This window comes from Cervus canadensis, chromosome 33 (genome assembly GCF_019320065.1).
Source record: "Cervus canadensis isolate Bull #8, Minnesota chromosome 33, ASM1932006v1, whole genome shotgun sequence".
Taxonomy (NCBI): Eukaryota; Metazoa; Chordata; class Mammalia; order Artiodactyla; family Cervidae; genus Cervus; species Cervus canadensis.
Genome location: NC_057418.1, coordinates 36,253,317 through 36,273,419, shown reverse-complemented (window position 1 = coordinate 36,273,419; position 20,103 = coordinate 36,253,317). Strand labels below are relative to the sequence as shown.

At 47.9% G+C, this 20,103-nt stretch overlaps 1 protein-coding gene across 1 annotated transcript; it reads right to left on the bottom strand.

Annotated features, from left to right (window-relative positions):
- Positions 1-705: 705 nt before the first annotated feature.
- Positions 706-15,526, bottom strand: LOC122434109 (translation initiation factor IF-2-like). The gene is made up of 3 exons (XM_043457276.1): positions 14,908-15,526; positions 13,539-13,604; positions 706-1,160 (listed from the first exon to the last, which is right to left on the bottom strand). The coding sequence occupies exons 1-3, from the start codon at positions 15,152-15,154 to the stop codon at positions 1,120-1,122; spliced, it is 354 nt and encodes a 117-aa protein (XP_043313211.1). The 5' UTR covers positions 15,155-15,526; the 3' UTR covers positions 706-1,119.
- Between the last annotated feature and the right edge of the window lie 4,577 nt (positions 15,527-20,103).

The following is a 20,103-nucleotide window of genomic DNA, read 5'->3' as shown; positions in this document are numbered from 1 at the left end:
GATGCACACACTCAGCTGCTTCACATTCGAAGAACGGGTCCAATCTCCCTCATTCAGGGCTCCAGGTAAAACGCAGAACGGCCCTAACCAGACTGAGCAGGTGACGCACCGGCATCAAAGCCTCGGGGAGCTGGGGCCACCAAGTCCCCTGACGGGAGTGAGCGGAGGCTGGGGCCCAGGGCGGGCGGAAGGTGAGACTGGGCACGGCCGAAGGCCTGGGGAAAAGCCAAGAGAGCAGATGGGGATGTATATACACACCACTCCATGATGTGAACACACACACACACACACACACATTGGGCTTGTGCTCAGCTGGTCCGTTGTGTCTGACTCTCTGACCCCGTGGACTGCAGCCCACCAGGCTCCTCTGGTCCGTGGGATTCCCCAGGCAAGAATACTGGAGTGGGTTGCCCTTCCCTCCTCCAGGGGATCTTCCCGACCCAGGGATGGACTCCACGTCTCCTGCATTGGCAGGTGGGTTCTTTACCACTGTGCCACCTGGGAAGCCCCTACATATGCATATATGTAGTATATGTACTATGCACATGCATGCAATGGAATACTACTCAGTCATAAAAAAGACTGAAATGTTGCCAATTGCAGCAGTATGAACGGACTTGGAGGGCATTATGCTGGGGAAATAAGTCAAACAGAGAAAGACAAATATTGATACAGTATGATATCATTTATATGTGGAATCTGAAAAACCAACAAACTAGTGAATATTTATTTTAAAAAGAAGCAGATCTACAGCTGTGGGGAACAAACCAACAACTACCAGTGGGAAGGGGGCAACAGGGAGGGGCAAAATAGGAGCAGGGGATGAAGAAATTTTAAGATATCTGCATAAAGTGAGAAAACAAAGCAGAGAATAGAGCCCAGAGCAGACGGTGAAAGGAAGGGCCGCGTCCTCAGGCTGGACTCCCTCCCGCCGCTGCTGCTGCAGGCGGGCACCGCCACTGCCCTTACTCAGGACGCTGCAAACGCTGGACCCTGAGCCAGGACGGAGTCAGGACGGCCGGAGTGGACGCTCCAGACGCGCCCGGGCAGCAGAGATGAGGGCATCTCAAGTGGGCGTCTCGTGCCATCTCTGTCCCACGAGCAGCCCCGACTGCGTCTTCAGCGATCAAAGCGAGGAAGAAACCAGGCCATTTCTCCTCCTGCCAGAAGATTAAGGTTCAAGCTTGTGAAGCAGTCCTCAACCAGTAGCTGTGTAACTGCCTGTTCTGAACTCAGAGTCCAGCAGACCAGCATTTCTAATTCTGAAAGTCTGGCACCTCTCAACCTCTAGCGAGCACATAAATCCCCTGAAGTCTTGCGACGCACAGACACGGGTGCGGCGGCCCCGGGTGGGCCCGAGAGTCAGCACTCCCGACGCGGCGCTGACGGCGTACGGGGACCACTCGCTGGGTGATGTTCCGGAACTCGCACCAGGAGCTGATCCGGATCCCCAGGCATGCCGGGAGGGGTGGCAGCCCACAGCTCTCACCATTCGTTAAGCTCTGGCAGGGGCAGGAGGGCGCAGTTAGAAACCCCACAGGTTGACGGAGATGATGGCTCAACGTGAGGACCTGAAACTGAGTCTTCTGAGAAGGACTGCACTGTCCCGGCCGGGACTCCCCCGGGCTTCCAGGACACAGGGAACTCACCGCAGAGCACTGAGAGCAGCCCCCTTAAATGTTCGTTTATCAAGCACCCACTCTGAGCCAGACACCAAGCTAAGCACTCTTAGCTACATTACGACCCCAGGGTTCATTATTTACTTACTTCTCCACAGCAATGCACCCTGAACAAGCGAATGTATTACCATAAGCCTGGGACATAATTCAAACCTACTGTTCATTATTCAAACCTACTCCTCCAAGCCAGGCTTCAACAATACGTGAACCAAGAACTTCCAGATGTTCAAGATGGATTTAGAAAAGGCAGAGGAACCAGATCAAATTGCCAACATCGATGGATCATGGGAAAAGTAAGACAATTCCAGAAAAATATCTACTTCTGCTTCATTGACTACCCTAAAGCCTTTGACTGTATGGATCACAACAAACTGTGGAAAATTCTTAAAGAGGTGGGAATAGCAGACCACCTTGCCTGTCTCCTGAGAAACCTGTATGCAGGTCAAGAGGCAACACTTAGAACCGGATATGGAACAACAGACTCGTTCACGAATGGGAAAGGAGTACATCAAGGCTGTACATTATCATCCTGCTTATTTAGCTTATATGCAGAGTACATCATGGGAAATGCTGGGCTGGGTGAAGCACAAGCTGGAATTAAGAATACCAGGAGAAATACCAATAACCTCAGATATGCAGATGACACCACCCTTATGGCTTAAAGTGAAGAGGAACTAAAGAGCCTCTTGATGAAGGTGAAAGAGGAGAGGGAAAAAGTTGGCTTAAAACTCAACTTTCAAAAAACGAAGATCATGACATCCAGTCCCATCACTTCACAGCCTATGGAGGGGAAACAATGGAATCAGTGAAAGACTTTATTTTCCTGGGCTCCAAAATCACTGCAGATGGTGACTTCAGCCATGAAATCAAAAGATGCTTGCTCCATGGAAGAAAAGCTATGACCAACCTAGACAGCATATTGAAAAGCAGAGACATTACTTTGCCGATAAAGGTCCATCTAGTCAAAACTATGGTTTTTCCAGTAGTCATGTATGGATGTGAGAGTTGGACCATAAAGAAAGCTGAGCGCTGAAGAATTGATGCTTTTGAACTGTGGTGTTGGAGAAGACTCTTGAGAGCCCCTTGGACTGCAAGGAGATCCAACCAGTCCATCCTAAAGGAAATCAGTCTTGAGTGTTCATTGGAGGGACTGATGTTGAAGTTGAAACTCCAATCCTTTGGCCACCTGATGCAAAGACTCATTGGAAAAGACCGTGATGCTGGGAAAGATTGAGGGCGGGAGGAGAAGGGGATGACAGAGGATGAGATGTTTTGATGGCATCACCGACTCCATGGTCATGAGTTTGGGTAAACTCCGGGAGTTTGTAATGGACAGGGAGGCCTGACGTGCTGCAATTCATGGGGTTGCAGAGTCAGACACAACTGAGCGACTGAACTGAATATAATAATAATTTCTATTAGGAGCAATGATATTCAGGTTTTCCTTTTAGATAAAACCACAGGCTCTGAGTCTATAGGGTTTCAAATCCATCTTTATCTGATCATGAGTTCCTAAAAAAAGCTGTTCCTATAAATCACTCGAGATTTGACTCCAAAATGGTAGGTCTTGTCTGGAGTTTTCTTCTGGGAAAGGGAGAGTACCGTGTTCCCGGCCACCCCCAGGGCAGCATCGCTGGGTGGGCAGCGTCCTTAGTGGGTCAGATGGGACTGGCCTGCTCAGACGCCCTGCTCGGGCTCACAGCGGCTCACGCGCTCAGAGTAGATGCCAAGTCTCCACCAAGCTGGTGTCACCAAACACTTGCTTTAGTTAACACGTGGACACGGGAGATCTATTGCAAGTCCCGGTGAGTCCTTTTACGGTCTGCTGTCCAGATTCTCCAGACTTGGGGGGAGGCGGTCAGCTCCCTCCCTGAGCGGGGGTGCTGTGGGGGCAGGCCTGGGATGGACACGGGTCTGGAAGACACAAGAGACATGGCAGAATCTAGCCTACCCTGCATGATCTGGCTGGCTGACCATAGTGACAGGTTTCAAAAACTCGAAAGGCAAGCGAAGATTTCCCTAAAGAGAAACGGTATAAACATTTAACTTCTTAGAAATGTTCTTCAAGAGGTGTGTTTTGATGGCGCTAAAAACAGGGCTATGTCAGCCCTCTCCTGCCTTCTGAAGAGAGTGGGCTCCACTCTCTAGAGGGTGTGAGAGGCTGCCCTCTCACTTCCAGGCCCCACGTCTGGGCGCCGACCTCTGCCCCAGCAGTGCGCTGGAAGCACTCGCGTGGGTCCTCCGCCAATCCCGCACGCACCTGGGAGGAGGCAAAGTCACAAAGGAGAACAGCGAGGAGCCCCACGGTTACCCGGCCAGGAAGCGATGGAACGAGATGGGACCCCAGGACTCCTTCATGCGCTTAGTAAACATAAAGCCCTAACTCCAGACCCAGTGTGTCTGGAAGACGTACTGCCCAGAGCCGCTGGCTTTACGGCAGCACCCCCACAGACCTTCACTAACATCCACACGTGCTGCCCGGGGACAGTGAGCCTCCGGAAACAGAGGTGAGGAGGGAGACGATGAGCTAGTATGGAGACCCTAACTGGGCGCTGCACGCTGCTTTCCTGCTTAGCATTCCCAGCCTTTCCACCAGCAAGGCGCTACCCCGATTCTACGCATGCGCAGACTGAGGCCCGGGGGAGATGAAACTTGGCCCTAATACATGCCGTGCATATGAGGATTAGATTTCAACTCAAATGTTCCCTTCAAGTGATCCATGCTCTTCCCCTATGTGACCATATCAAGGGGTCTCAGAATGGGACTACAGGCAAGGCGAGCCTTTCTGGAGGTTGCTAGAAAGATCCAGAGCCTGGCCAGATGTCCATGAGGAATAAGGCCATGGGACAGTAGGGAGGAAAATCACCAGAGAGGGAGTTGAAGGAAGCTGCCTGCTCTGTCATCCTGTCCAAGGCCAGGCCTAGGCCGGAACAAAGCTGCTTTGTCTCCTTCTCAGATCCGACTGAAGTCAGAGTGTTTAGGTACTTTTAAGGAAAAATCAGAAATTTAACTGCTTTTTCGGATAAACTGGTGAAGTTTTATTTACCCAGGTGGCTCAGTGGTAAAGAATCTGCCTGCCAATGCGGGAGATTCCATCCCTGAGTTGGGAAGATCCCCTGGAGGGGAACATGGCAACCCACTCCAACAGTCTTGCCTGGAGAATTCCATGGACAGAGGAGCCTGGCGGGCTCTAGTCCATGGGGTCACAGAGAGTCAGACACGACTTAGCAACTGAACAACTACAGTTAGTTTTCCCCCCAATTCTGTTCTCCCTGTCTTTCTGAACACAAGGTCACTCAGCTGGAGAATAAACTTTCAAAAATGGGAAATCAAATGGATTTTTATCATGGTTACTTTTAACTAAGAATCAAGAAATCATTAGTTTGAACCAAAGCTAAATCCTTGCTGAGAGTTTTTGCATCCATATTCACAAGAGATGTCCGTCAGTCGTTTTCATGTCAATACATTGTGAGATCTTCGTCTGGCTTTGGTGTCAGCAAATTGGCCTCAAAAGGTGAGTTGGAAAGTGCTCTTGCCTCTTTTTTTAGAAATTTGTGAAGAATTGTTATTAATTTTAAAACAATACTTGGTAGAATTCAGTGGTGAAGCCACCTAACTGGATTTTTCTCTTGGGGAGTCTTTTAAATTAATAATTCATTCTCTTCATTTTTTACAGGTCTATTCAGATTTTCTATTCTTGAGTTAGTCTTGTGAATGTGTTTCTAGGAAACTTCCCACTTAATTGAGGTTAATTTGCTGGCATGCTGCTGCTGCTGCTAAGTCACTTCAGTCGTGTCCGACTCTTCGCGACCCCAGAGACGGCGACCCACCAGGCTCCCCCGTCCCTGGGATTCTCCAGGCAAGAACACTGGAGTGGGTTGCCATTTCCTTCTCCAATGCGTGAAAGTGAAGTCGCTCAGTTGTGTCTGACTCTTTGCGACCCCATGGACTGCAGCCTACCAGGCTCCTCCGTCCATGGGATTTTCCAGGCAAGAGGACTGGAGTGGGGTGCCATTGCCTTTCCCATGTTGGCATGCAGTTGTTCTTAATATTTGCTTACAATCCTTTTTCCCCTATAAATCAGAAGTAATGTCCTTTCTTGCATTTCTGATCTAATAATTTGAATATTCTCTTTTCCTTGGTCAACCTAGCTAAATTGGTCAATTTGGTTGGGTTTTTTTTGTTTGTTTGTTTGTTTTTTTAGCACTTCCAGTTGTGTGGAGAAAGTTAGTGGCCACAGAGGCCGCTTTACCCCTGGCCTTTATGTAATTATGTATTACACCTCTGTATACATCACATACACTAGACTGTATACATCACACACACATACAACAGACTTTATTTTTTGTTTTTAATCATAAACATTTTAAAAACTCAAAAACCCTAGTCTACTATATTACTTACACAATTGCCTTTTCTGATGTTTCCTTTACTCCTGGTTTTTCCTGTTTTCCTCTGGTATCCTATATCTTTTTTGTCTGAAAAACTTCCTTTAGCGAGTCTTTCAGATCAGGTCTCCTACCAACGGGTCTTCTGTCTCTCCTTCATTTAAGGGGATCTTTCTTTCGCCCTTCTTCCTGAAAGACACTGTCACTGTGTGTAGCATCGCTTCTAATGAGAAATCTGCACGTGTTTGAACCTTTGATCCGCGATAAAGACTGCATTCTGTGGCTGCCCTCGAGGCTTCTTTTGTGGAGTTTTCAGTAGTTTGATCATCATGGGTCTAGAATATGAATTTGGTGTGAGGTTGCAGGGTGTCCAGTTTGAAGCTTCCTGAGGTTCTTGAACCTGTAGGCTTCCATGTTTTGCCAGATTCAGTAAGGTTTTGCCATTATTTCTTCAAATATGTTTTCTGTTACACTCTTTCTCATCTCTTTCTGGTATTCCTATGATACAGATTTTGGTGATATCGCAAAGTTCCCTGACCCTGTTCATGTTTTCCTGTGTCTTTTCTCTGTCGTCCAAGCCAGATAATTTTGTAGAACTGTTCGCACGTTCAGGGACTCCTTCTGTTGTCCTTGTTCCGCTACTGAACCCATTCAGTGAGAACTTTGTCTCCATTTTTGAAATTTTCAATTCTGACGTTCGTTTACTTTTCCTTGGTGCTTCTCTTTCTTGGCTGATAATTTCCGTCTTTCCACTCAGGAAGCATTATCACTGCAGCCACTCTGACGTCTTAGGCTGAACACTGAGATTACTAACCAACGGGTCTACACTTGAGACGTTGTCGATGTTAAAGTTTCCATATCTCTTTTATAAAGGTAAACTTAATTAACAAGAGCACTCCACCTCTGAATCATCTTACTAAGTGGGGTTTTACCTCAAACAAGTTTGGCTGAATAAAGGTCGATGGACAAGAACACCTACACTATGATTGCTATTACATAACTGAACACAGGCTTAGAGTATAAATAATTTCTAAAACCACAGAGGCCAAACCACAGTGGAAAATTCAGCTACTCTGGAGAGAAACAGCAAAATTATCTTCTGCAAAATTTCCTATTCAGGTATGCATTCGACAGTGGCCTATATTTCTAATGCTTCTTAAAGTCCACACAATTAAAGAGCTAGTCTCTATGAGAAAAAAAAAATGTACATTTTTGGAAAGATTTTGCCTCTTTGGCTCTGGATTTAATATCACAGACAGGTTTTAAACACTAGTGAGATATTTAAAGTATTAACAGGATAGATTTCACTTCTTTTTCAATACACAAATATAGACCTCTGAGGATTTTGAAGATTTTTTTTTTAATCAACTCATTTTTTGAGAATTACTTAGGTTGAGGAGTGGCCATCACTGGTGAAAATAACCTTACACATTAATACATCCCCCTCCCTGCCTCTCATATTCTAGTAACCTCAGAACAGAGCAGGGAAAGTCTGCTGCAAACCAGCAGCTTAGGAAATTGATGTGTCCACACCGCAGCAGTTGAGGACATTTCTTCCCAGGAAGCTTCCGTGGCCAGCTGATCCAGAAACGTCAGTCGCCAACAGAAGAGAGAACTGTGAGTGGTGGTCACGGCTGACCCATGAACCCCAGCTGACCACCCGCTTCCGAGAAGAGGCCAGAGGAACAGGGAGCACAGCTCTTCCACCGCGGGGAGCACTGGTCCCACGTGGTCGCCGCCCCCCGACGTCCAGCCGGTCCTCCCAGCCCTCACCCTCCCTGCCCTGCCCCCTCCCTCTCCTCCACACGTCTCCTGACCGACTTCTCTTTTCACTTTCTCCTTTGTCTCTCCTCTGATTTCCTGCTCCACCCTTACTTGACCATAATGAATCAACTGGATATGTATTTCTCTGTTCTTAGAAAGTTAGCCATTTTACAGACTTTTAAATTTTGCAAAATCATGTTTGCAAATAAGCAGAAATAATGTTTGCTTAAACACTCTATTTCCAAGTTTCCTGCATCCTCTATTTTCTCAGAAAAAAAAAATTTTTAAATGTTCTCTGCTGTTTCTGAGGAGATCCGTTGCCAAATATTTTTATAAGCCCATGGCAATTGTTTTTTCCTTTTTCAAAGAAATGGAAATAGCGGCAGATAAATACCACCTCCTGCTCCAGTGGTAAGACTTCAAAATGCACACTGGGTAAGTGACCTAGTTTGACTGGTTGCTGCTACTAGGCATATCACACACATGATGCCGCTTAATACCTAAACACGAACAGAAAAACGTGACTCAGTTTTAGGCAGGTGGGTTTTTTAGGGAGAAGGTTGCTTTTAACACATTAATTTCAGTAGTAACTCTCAGTAACTCTGAGCAAGACTCACCAGACGACAGTGTGCGGCCCTGATGTGTCCTCAGAGCATGTCGGCTGAGGGCAGAGATGCCCCCTCTGCTTTCTTTACAAAGCGCAGCTTTCCTGTGCCAGCTGGTTACACCTTCTGGGCAGCATGCTGACCCCAACAACAGAGGTGCCCAGTCCAGCAGCTCCCAACAAGGTAGGTGTTAAAGGAAAATTGTTCTTTTCAAATTTCAGAGCTTGATTATATATTATGGGGGGGGAGCAGCTTTCCACTGCCCCCTCCTCAGCCCAAATAAAATTAAATTAAACCAAATAAAATTACTAAAGCTTCCACTCATGAAAGATATTTCAAAAACTTCACATAAGTCAGAGGTTAGCATTCATCTTCCTGTAGAAACGTGTCTAGAAGTGTAGAGAGCAAGGGACCAAGCTCCAAAAGTCTCCTCACTGCCCAACTCTCAGTCTCAACTCTGCTTCCTGGTCTGAGTCTTCGCAGCACACACCCCAGGCCACCTTCTGAACTCATCACATTCTGGACATTTCACAGTTTCTTGAACAATCACAGACAGCTATGGAAGGTTCCTGCCTACACTTTATTTAAGTTCAAGTGGAGGAGTCCAAATTGAGAGAAATCCCAGTACACAGCCCAGCATATGACAACTTCAACAAAGGAGAAATGAGAGCGCCCTGAGTCCTTCCGTGACACTGCCCCTGGAACAAGTGGCCTGGGAACAGGAAAGGGCTGAATCAGGATACGCTGCCAACTAACAGAGGTGGGTGGGGGTGTCATTCGCTGCAGAGTCGTCAAGTGGAAGCTCACCGGTCCCCCTCTAGCAACAGTTCCGGGGACCCTGTCCGCTGAGAGGCACAGTTCCCTTTTCATACGATTTTCCCAAATCCCCACCTCACTTTATGGCCATGGGTTCTCTAAAAGACATAAAAATGATATAAAGTAAAATTTATAATAGGTAATTCTTGGATTTGTAACAAGCATAGAGATAATAACAGTAATAGAACATAATCAAGGGAGGAGGGAGTAAAACTATGTAGGAGAGATAATTCAGTGGAAATAATTTAGGATAAACCCAAAAAAGATGCTTTTAAGAAGTACATTGTAAGCCCTAGGGCAACCACTAAGAAAATAACTTTCAAAAGATACTGACAATACATAGGAAGGTGGTTAAGAGAGCAGATCCTAACAGTAATTCTTCATCACAGGGAGAATTATTTTTCTTTTTATTGTATCTATATGAGATGATGGATATTTACTAAACCTACTGTGGTAATCATTATTTTATGATGCAGGATGTAAATCAAACCATCATGCTGGACTGATCACCTAAAACATACATAGTAATGTATGTGGAAAAGACACACACATATACAGTGAGCACAGCAGGAATTAAGTTATCACACTAGGAAAGAATCACCTGATTCAAAAGAAAGCAGTAAAGAAAGAACAGAAAAACAGAAAAACAAAAAGTTCATGGCATATATAAAAAACAAAAAAGTGCAACTTGTAGCCGTAAATCAAACTATATCAATAATAACACTAAATGTGGACGGATTAAACAACCCAAGCAAAAGTTAGAGGTTATTTAGATTCAGAGATACAAACGGGCTGAAAGGAAAAGGTATCTCATGCAAACAGCTACCATAGGAACAAGAAAGTTTATACCGGTATCGGGCAAAATGATCTTAAAACAAACAAAGACAAAGTGCTAGAGATGAAGGGCATTTTATGATAAAAGGCCCGTCCATTCAGGAAGATGTAACAATCACCTAAGAGAAGAATTCTGGCACATAGGCGTTTTGGACCGATGAGAGAACTGAAGGAAGAAACAGATAGTTAAACAGTAACAGTTGGAGATTTCAACACCCTGTTTTCAGTAACGGACAGAAAAACTAAGATCAAGGAAACAGAAAACCTGAACAGCACTGCTAACCAACTAGACCTAAAGACGTCCGTAGAACACTCTAGCTAACGGCAGCAGAACACAGCTTCCTAAGGGAACATGAACCACGCTCCAGATGCGAACCCAAACCCCAGGGCAATACGACTCCGTGTCCACCAGAACGGCTTCGTTCAGACAGAGAGATGCTCACGAGCGCTGGAGAGGACGTGGAGAAGCTGCTGGGGACGTCAAACGCTGCAGCTCCTCGGAGCGCAGTTTAGCATTTCCTCAAAATACTAAGCATGGGCTTCCTACATGACTCAGAAATTCCACGTCCATGTATGTCCTCAGGAGAAAACATGTCCTCACAAAGACTTGCATGTGAATAGTGTGTGAATACTCCTAGCAGTGTTATTCATAACAGCAACAAGTGGGAACAACTCAAATGTCCATCAGCTTACAAACTGACACATCAGACATGTTATATCCAGATACCCACGCAGCAGGATGTTATTTCACAATGAAAAGAAGGTGGGCAGATGCTGCCACATGGATAAACCTTGAGAACATTATGCTAAGTGAAATGAGTCAATCACAAAAGAAAACATTAATACAACATACTGCTTAATCCCACTTATTAAGAACAGGCCCAGAGTAGGTAGACAGGAAGTGGCTGTCTTGGGGGAAGGTTGGAGGGGTGTGTAAAAGGGCAAATGACTGCCAGAGGGTATGAGGTTCTTTTTGGTGGAGAAGGAAATGTTTCCGAACTGATTATGGTGGTGGTGTGGAGCAACTCCGTGAGCAGACGGTGCCCTTTGTGGTGTGTGAGTGTCTTGATAAGCTGTTACGATAACTCCGGGAAGTGCCGGGCCCTGCATTACGGCACGTTCTGGCCTGAGGGGCACACCGCACCCTTTCTCTGGCCCAAAGTGTCTCAGCTATTCCAGCTCACTGCTTGCCCGCTTCTTCTTGGCTGAGTTACGCCAGTGACTGGGCATCGGACTCTAAACCTCAGAGAAAATGTTTTTGTATTTCGCATGGTTAGGGCTCTCTGAGCAATTTTTACTGGGACCTTGGACAAAGGACAGGCCTTAGATGTTACTGCATAGAGACTCGCCTTTCTCATGGTCTGTGCTTATATTTCAAAAGGGTTTGAGCCCCAGGAGCCATGAAGATATTCCAGGGGTCTCTCCTCCTGGAGACATTTAATTGCATCCCAAAGAACAAGAACCCAGGAGTCTTTCCCCTTTCTCCCTGAGAATTTATTTATATTGAGGGAATCAAATTCCCTTCCCTGTCTCAGGGGAAAGATCCATGTTCATAAAGCCTGCAGATCCTTATTTGGGGGGCTTCTCACCTACAACTCCCAAGAGGCAAAAAGGAATTGGAGAATTCTTCAGACTGTCCCCTAAAGATTCAGAAAAAGAGAACAGGACTCCTGAGGAGGCTGGAAGCGGTGGCTTGGGAAAAGCAAAGAGAAAAGCATGTCCTTTGCCACCTGATCACACAGATGACAAGAAAGAACAGAACTTTCTTGCTCATCCTTGACAGACGTCTCCTGTTTTCTCTGGTATTCTAGGATATAAATTTGCATAAATGCATTTGTTCCAATTAGTTTTGCTGAGTAGGCATTTAATTTTAAAAATGAGGCTTACATTTAGTTATTCAAAAGCAAGCAATTATGATATTGCAAAGTTTGTAAGATTAATTACAGTTAACACAGTTATTTGCTTTCCTTTACCTATTATTAAGCTTTTTCTTGTTAAAATTATTATGTGATATTCTAATTATGAATCTGATGTATTTGAGATTTGCTTAGATCTTTGTACTGTTGCCATTTTATTGGTATTTGATTATTGGAATGATGCCATAGTTTTCCTTTTATTTGCTTTTTTAAAAAAAAAGCAGAGGTAGATTTTTGCACATTTAAAAATTCAGTGTTAATTAAACTGAACCTATTATACCCTTTTGAAGAAAGGGGGGCCAAAGATGCAATGTTGCAAAAATCTGGATGGCTATCTACCTTCTTAGAAAAATTTAAGGGCAGTTTGGTCCTAAGGGTTTAAAGGGTTAATAAAGCTTCTGAAAACAACAAAATATATATATAAAATACTAGTAAAATCAGGCAGGAAAACTCCATAAACTCCTTTTTTTTTTTTTTTTGGCTGTGCCTGGTCTTTGTTGCTGTGAGGGCTACTCTCAAGTTGCGGTGCTCGGGCTTCTTGTTGCCGTGACTTGTCTCGTTGCAGAGTGCAGTCTCTAGGGTCTGGGGCTTCAGTAGCTGGGCATGTGGGCTCAGTAGTTGCGGCTTAGCTGCCCGTGGCATGTGGGATCCTCCTGGACCAGGGATTGAACCCATGTCCCCTGCATTGCAAGGCAGGATTCCTAACCACTGGGCCACCAGAGAAGCCCTCCATAGACTACTTTAAAAGAGAGAAATTTTCCTAGAATATACCTTTGGTTTAGTGTCATAGGGCTTCCCTGGTGGATCGGCTGGTAAAGAATCTGCCTGCAATCCAGGAAACCCTGGTTCCGTTCCTGGGTCAGGAAGATCCGCTGGAGAAGGGACAGGCTACCCACTCTAGTATTCCTGGGCTTCCCTGGTGGCTCAGATGGTAAAGAATCCACCTGCAATGTGGGAGACCTGGGTTCAATCCCTGGGTTGGGAAGACCCCTGGAGAAAGGAACAGCTACCCACTCCAGTATTCTGGCCTGGAGAATTCCATGGACTGTATAGTCCATGGTGTTGCAAAGACCTGGACACAACCAAGCAACTTGTACTTCACTTCACCTACAACACAGCCCCCAGAAATGGGTGCGATGATGGCAGTTTGGCCCCCACCACATCACTGCAGAGGGGAGAGCTAGAACAAAGGAAGCAAACCTGGTTACTGCTCTCAGAAACAACCGGTCCCTGCCCAGGAAACCCACGTGTACTTTCAGGACGACACAAACAAACATGGGCGTGCATGATTACCGAGGCGTGTCCACTCCTGCCCTGACCACCTCAGCACCCAGTCTAGGCCCCTGTACAGATTTCAACCAAACCGTCAGTGCAAATTTACTACCTGGTCTGTCCGCAGTGAGCAGTGCCCCTCCTCAATCCGCCCAACCTGCTCTCTGAACCACATCCCGGTTCTGCTGGCGTATAGAAGCCGTGCGTTCTGCACGTCTTGTCTGAAAGGCTGAGGTCCCGCCTCTGCAACCTACACAGTCTTACCTGTAAGAGAGGGCTGTGTCGTTTCCACCAAGCTCTTGGGCGCATCACGTGGAGTCACGGCTGTCTCTGACGGAAGGACACAGCAGTGAGAAGAACAAAGTACCTGCCTTACGGAGCTTACGTCTCCTGGGAGAACACTCTGTGAACTGAGAAGGCTGTGGTCACAAGCAGCTGTTACTATGAATGGCAGTTATTTTAGTAACAGTTCCCAATGCATATTATTCTTTTAAGAGGCAAGGTAAAAACAAATGAGAATACATCTATCATTCCTTAAATTTCTCTGATATGTACTGAACAGTCTTGCTGGCCAAGAGACTTTGGGGGAGGGTTCTTTATAAAGTTTAATACAAGTTTAATACAATCTGATTTCTGACGAAGGAATAAAGGCAATTCAGTGGAGAAGGGGCAGTTGTTTCTCCAGTGGTGCTGAACAACTCAACAGCCATACGTAAACAGGTAAAGCTAGCCACGGATCTTACACCTTTCATAAAAATCAGCTCAAAACATATCACAGAGCTACATGTAAATCACAGTATCTCAAAAGGTGTAAAGAAAAAGAGGGGAAAATCTCGATGAACCTTGAGTTTGGTGATGAGTTTTTAGATATAAAACCAAAAGTACAATCCATACAAATAGAAGAAAAATCTCATACTCTGAACTTAATTCAAATTTAAAACATCTTTTCTGAGAAAGACTGATAGAATAAAATGGCAAGCCACAAGTGGGGAGAAAATATATGCAAAACACCTAATAAAGGACTTGAATCCAAAAATGTCAAATTTGGTCACGCAAGGGCCACTTTTTTACAGACTGCGGTGGTCCCTTGTGCTCTAAGTACCCAGGGGGGTGACCAGCTGAATTCTTAGCAGTGTTGCCGTCTCAGCCCCCAGCCCCACATGCAGAGAAGTGCCCTTAGCCCCCTGCAGTCCAGCAGGTCCCCAGTGGGGTCCGGTCAACAGGACATGCTGTGGGTGCTGCGGCGCTGACAGTGGGTGCAGGGCAGCTGGGCCCCACGCTTGGCAGCACCCCCCGCGGCACCGAGCCGAGACAGAGGAGCCGCGGCCTGCAGCCGCCCAGGAGCGGACCCACTGCGGGGTGTCTGGAAACCGGGCTGACCTGCCCCACGGGAGACGGCCACCCGGGGCCACGGTGGACTTAACATGAGTGAAAAATCAACCTGCGATGGTTGATATTACAGCATGGACTTACTGTCTCATCAAGGGAGGAGGGTTAAGTCAGAGAACACAATCAGCGGATCCGCGCACAGCAGGGAATCCGCTGACACGTGCTAAGTGCGGGCATTCCCCGTCACAAGGACCCCAGGGCAGGTCCGAGAGGAGCGCCTGTGCGGCCACCGCCACGCTCTCACCTTTGTCCAGCGGGCTGGGGAGCTTTCCACCACGAAGTCTGGACGCCCGCCCAGGGCCGAGGGCAGGAGGAGGCCTTGCGGCCCGGGGGGCTCCGTGTGGGAGCGGGCAGGGCCAGGCGCTGGGGGCGGGCGTCCGGGTCGGGGGTGCTGCAAGGGCACCAGGGGCCTCCTCTCTACCCGCCTGCCTAGGTTCCTGCCTGTGTTTTACCCCTGATTCTGCACCCTGGGTCTTTCTAAGAAACTGCATCTCTGTCTAAGCTGGGGAGAGACTGAGTCTGCAACTTGTAACCAGAACGGGCGGCATTCAACGACAGAGGCCGACAATGCGGCGGCGGACGCGCTGCCGAGCGCCTCCGCGCCGCGAAGCCCCTGGAGCAGGCTGAAGCCGGAAGGCGCTGGGCTCCCCCGGCCCATGGACGACCGGACCTGCGACCCCGGATGAGCGCCGCAGGCCGCACGCCCACCGCCCCAGGCTGGTGGGGACCCGGGAAGAGACGGCGACATCGGACGCGGTAGAGGCCCCGTCACAGGTTCTCAGGACCCGAGTCTCACGGGGAAACTCGCAGTGTCTCAGCTGTCTGAGCTACCGAATCTGCTCCCCTTTCAGACACCGACGTACTTTCAATGGCCAGCGCTACCTGGTAACAGATTTAAACTGTTTTCCCATCTCCACTGTTTTCGGTAAGACTCTAGCCTACTCACCAGGGCAGGGCCTTGTTTAGCGGCCTGTAACATTTGGAATTACCTTCTTTTAGCGAAGGGACACGAAATTACTTATGCAAAACGAGCTATAAATATACATACTCTGAATAGACACAAAATCACAACAAATTACAAAATTTAACAATCTGATGAATACCACAAACATCACAAAACATAGGAAAGTATTTTCATTGGGTGCTTGATGTATTTTCACATTTTCCCTACGTTGCTTTAACAGCATACTTGCTGATATCGCCTCTTCATATCAGAATGACTTTTAAAAATATCTATGGAGATAAGAAAATAATTTTACTCTAGAATGACTGATCAAAGTGGTTTTTCAACTACTGATATATTTTAAGAAGTTTCACTGAATGATGAATTACAATTCATTTTGCAAATGACATGTGTGTTAAGTTTGAGAACTGCCATCTTTTGGAAACCATTTTCAAGTTCTTTTTTACATATGAGTTTGGGATTTATAGCACTTCAATTTTTTTTCAGTGACTAGCAACATTTTAAGAACATAAATGCTCTCAACTTTATTCATTCACGTTTTTCATTAATGGTCTTGTCATAAATGGCATATCACAGTATTCTGTGGTCGGCAATAATGTCACATCAGTAGTAAATCTAAATGGTTTTAGTGTGTTTATGATTCACTCCTCTTCATTCATTGGATTATTAAACAATACAATAGCCTAGTGATTTATTTGTATTCAAAATCTAACTCATGAATTACTGTTTTGGTATAATCTGAAGAAGTATTTTGTCACAGTAAGTACCTTTTAATGTCGGGATAACTTCTGATGTTTCATCCTCAGGCTCATCACATAGACCTTAGCGGCGGGACTGAATAAAGAGGCTCGCCCTGTAAATTTAAGCCTGTGGAGCCCTCGGCATGCAGTGGCACAGACGTGTTTCCCCGTCTCCGTCACCAACTGCAGAGACCTGTGCACGCCTGGCGCCCGGCACTGTCAGTATCCGTAGGAACGCTGGTTTATTTCCCCCCACGGCAGGGCATGCAGGGAGTCAACACTGGCATACTGAGCAAACAAAACACTTGCTTCCTCTAACCTGGGCCTTGAGAGAGGAGAAAGGGTCGGAGGGGCCCAGGTGTGTGTGATGGGGAAGGGGAGTTGGGGAAGGTGGTGCTCCCAGCCAAAGCACCAACACGCCAGGGCTGCAGGAGCGCCTTCCATCAAGGCCCAACCCCAGACTCAGTGTGGTAGGCGCCGCTCAGCGCTCTCCCTACCACAATTTAAACTTGTAGTCAGATAAAAACATCTGCGCCACACAGACTGAGAGGAGGGAGAGAGAAACGCTAAATGCTTCAAGTGGAAAGGGTGTTCCATTCATGAACACACCCCGTTTCAGAAGAGCTACTACTCAGCTTCACAAGCTATAAATGACCTCAAAGAAAGGTTAGGGTCCATATCCAATAGCTGAGTGATTAATGAAGCAAACTGGCCTTTGCAGGAACTCAGTGTTTGAAAATTAAAACGTTCACAGGAAAAATAACTTCATCAAATCTGAAGATTTCGTAAACTGATAAAATGAAGCACTCGGGTTGAACTATCAGAAAAGAGCCCCGTAGGCGAGGCGGCCCCCACCCACCCACCGCCCCATCCCTCCTTCCTCTCCCCCCGCCCTGAGCTGCAGGCCCGGGGACCCCCCAGCCCTCTCTTCTTCCCGTTTCTGCGGAAGCAGGCTGACTTTCCCCAGCGCCACCATCTTTAGAAGCAAAGCCATGGCTAGGGCACCGCGCGTTCCACAAGGAAGGGCGGGGCCCCAGGTCGTCCCCCACTGCCGGGAGCAGCGCATACCGCCCCGGGTCCACGAGACCGAGACACCAGGCCCACTTCACACCTGGCTGTGGGGTCGATTTCCAACAGGCAGAAGGCTCCCTTTTCCAATCAGGATAGAAAGTCTATGTTCAAAACTCATCCTGCCTCCTCACTTTGTAGTCATTGCTCTGTTACTTCCAGCATCCAGTCAGGCAGTTTCATTCTCACTCCTTTAAAATGATCCTGGGGGACTTTTCTCCACACTAATCAGGGTCCACGCGGCCGTGGGCCTGGCTCCACTCACCCAGACACTCACGTGTCTCTGACAGAAGCGCGCTTCTGCCAACGTCTCCTGCCTCAGCTGCAGCCCTGTGGATGGACACGAGCATGCTGCGTCCTCAGCCTCCTGACCATCCTGCTTCCTCCTTGGTCGCCTCTGCCATGCGTGCAGAGCTTTTTTGCCTTTCAGGCTACTCATCTTTTTGATGGAGTTCTCCCATCATTCAGCCGAATGATTTGACCCGTTTTTAGTAAAAAAATCCATTGTTCCTTTTCCACAGCAGTTTTAGATACAAACGGCCTCAAATCTCCAATCAGGTTTTTACAATTTCTTTGTTCTTGGAATTGTTGTCCCAGGATGAGCCATTCTGTCCGTCCATCTCAGCCTGCGTCCCACACTGCTCACTTTCCTCCCCGCCAGGGACCTGGGACCAGTGTGGATGGTCCATGGAGGTGCTGCCCTCCCTCCCTCTGCGCTGCTTCCCCAGACAGGCCCCTTCCTGCAACGGGGGCCGGCAGTGCGGACGTGTCAGGAGGTGAGGTGGGTGGAGGTGCAGGGACAGAGACCAGGTGGGGTCCCCGCAAGCCCCAGGCAGACCCTGGAGGGTGAGCGCTGCCCCGCAGGGCGCCCGCCTCTCCAGCGAGCGCTGTCCTCCGTGCCTGTTCCCCTGGCACGGCCAGCGGGCGGTCAGTCCAGCTACCTCGAGCCCTGCTTCTCTTGTGCCAGTGTCCACGCTGAGCCTCAGAACAGCTGTCTATATCCTTCACAAGCAATGTTCCTCCAACACTGGAGGCGGGGGGTGCAGCCAGGGCCCAGTGTCCAGGAGCCCACCTCTACTGAACACAAGCCCACGGCTCAGACTTGAGGCTGGCAGCCCCGGCAGGGCCCGGGGAAGGACGGCCGCCCCCCAAACCGCGCAGTGCTCTCCTCGGGCAGCAGCCGCCGGGTCGCACGCTGCGTGCCCCGCCCCACCCCTGCTCCGAGCGAGGAGAGCCTGCTCCTGTTGCCCTGGCCTCGTACTGAGCTGTCCGCAGGCTGAACGCTGCCCCAGGGACCCAGGGTGCACGCTGGTTAGCAGGCCAGCTCCCACGGAGCTTACAGATGCCCACTCGGCACAGCTCAGGCGGCACGGAGTAGGTACCCAGGGCAAACAGGGCTGTGACAGGGCGGCAGGAAAACGCACCCCCTTCAGGCTGGAGCTTCTCTGAGAACGAGACAGACAAGGCAGCGGCAGGGCTCCGGGGGAAGGAGGCGAGGACACCCCGAAACGGCCGCCTGGGCAGCCGGCAGCGGCACACAGGCTCGAGCGGCAGGTGCCAGCGTGCACTGGGGTGAGAACAAGTAAGCGTGAAGGGGCCAGGGGCCGGGGGCATCAGATCGGGACAAGGGCAATGCGGGGATGGCGGCGGCTGGTCACCGTCACTGCAGAATATGAGTGTGAGCTCCTATTTTAATCATCATCAATGAAGCGAGACTTTTATTGGCATCTGACAAAAAAAATTTGAAAAACTCCATTGTAAAATACAAGCTTTATGGTAAAAATGCTATTTCCTGGCTTAGTATTTCAATGTGTATTTCTTGCTGTTTAGTCACTATGTTGGGCCCATTCTGCAACCCCATGGACGATAGCCCACCAGGCTCCTCTGTCCATGGAATTCTCCCATGTATTTCTTAACAAAAAGAAAATACTAATCACAAGCAAAACTTGGTCTAATCAAGGAACACATGTGGAAACAGCTTTTTCAGAGCGCAATTTGAAGCTACTAAATCTACTGCATCAGACGGACGCAGCGTGTGACGACAGTCTCCTACTTAAACATCTTTCTCCCCATCCCCCCAAAAGATCACTCTAGGGGTAACAGAAAAACGACAAATTTCACATGCCACTATCTGCAAGTTTCCCACAAGATTAAAGATTAATGACTATCCCACTGAAATGATTTTAAATCATTTCACAGAAATCTACCTTCTATCAAACAATACAAAAAATAAATCATATATTTGACAGATTCCAGAGGGCCAGAACAGAACTATAATCTTTATAGAAAGTGACTGTTTACAGAGATGACATCCCAGAGATGCATTTTGTAACAGCACACTGGGGGACTTCTGACAGCAGACTGCATCTTCCCGCAGCGCTGTCCTCACACGGGCCGTGGTGAGCCATGACCCAGACCAAGATCAGCGCCCACAGCTGGGGGATGACAGAGGGGCTCCCAGGCCGCCCCGGCCCACATTCTGCCTTGCTTCCTCTTGGGGTTCATGGCTCAGTTTCACTGAAATTTTGTAAAATCGGATTCTAATGTCACATAACCTAAATACTTAATTACCGTTTCCCTTCACATTTCAGAGCCCAGTAAACATTTGTGTAGTATACAGACTAGTATGAAATGAAAACCCGGTATACAAACCACAGAGTCTGTTCAC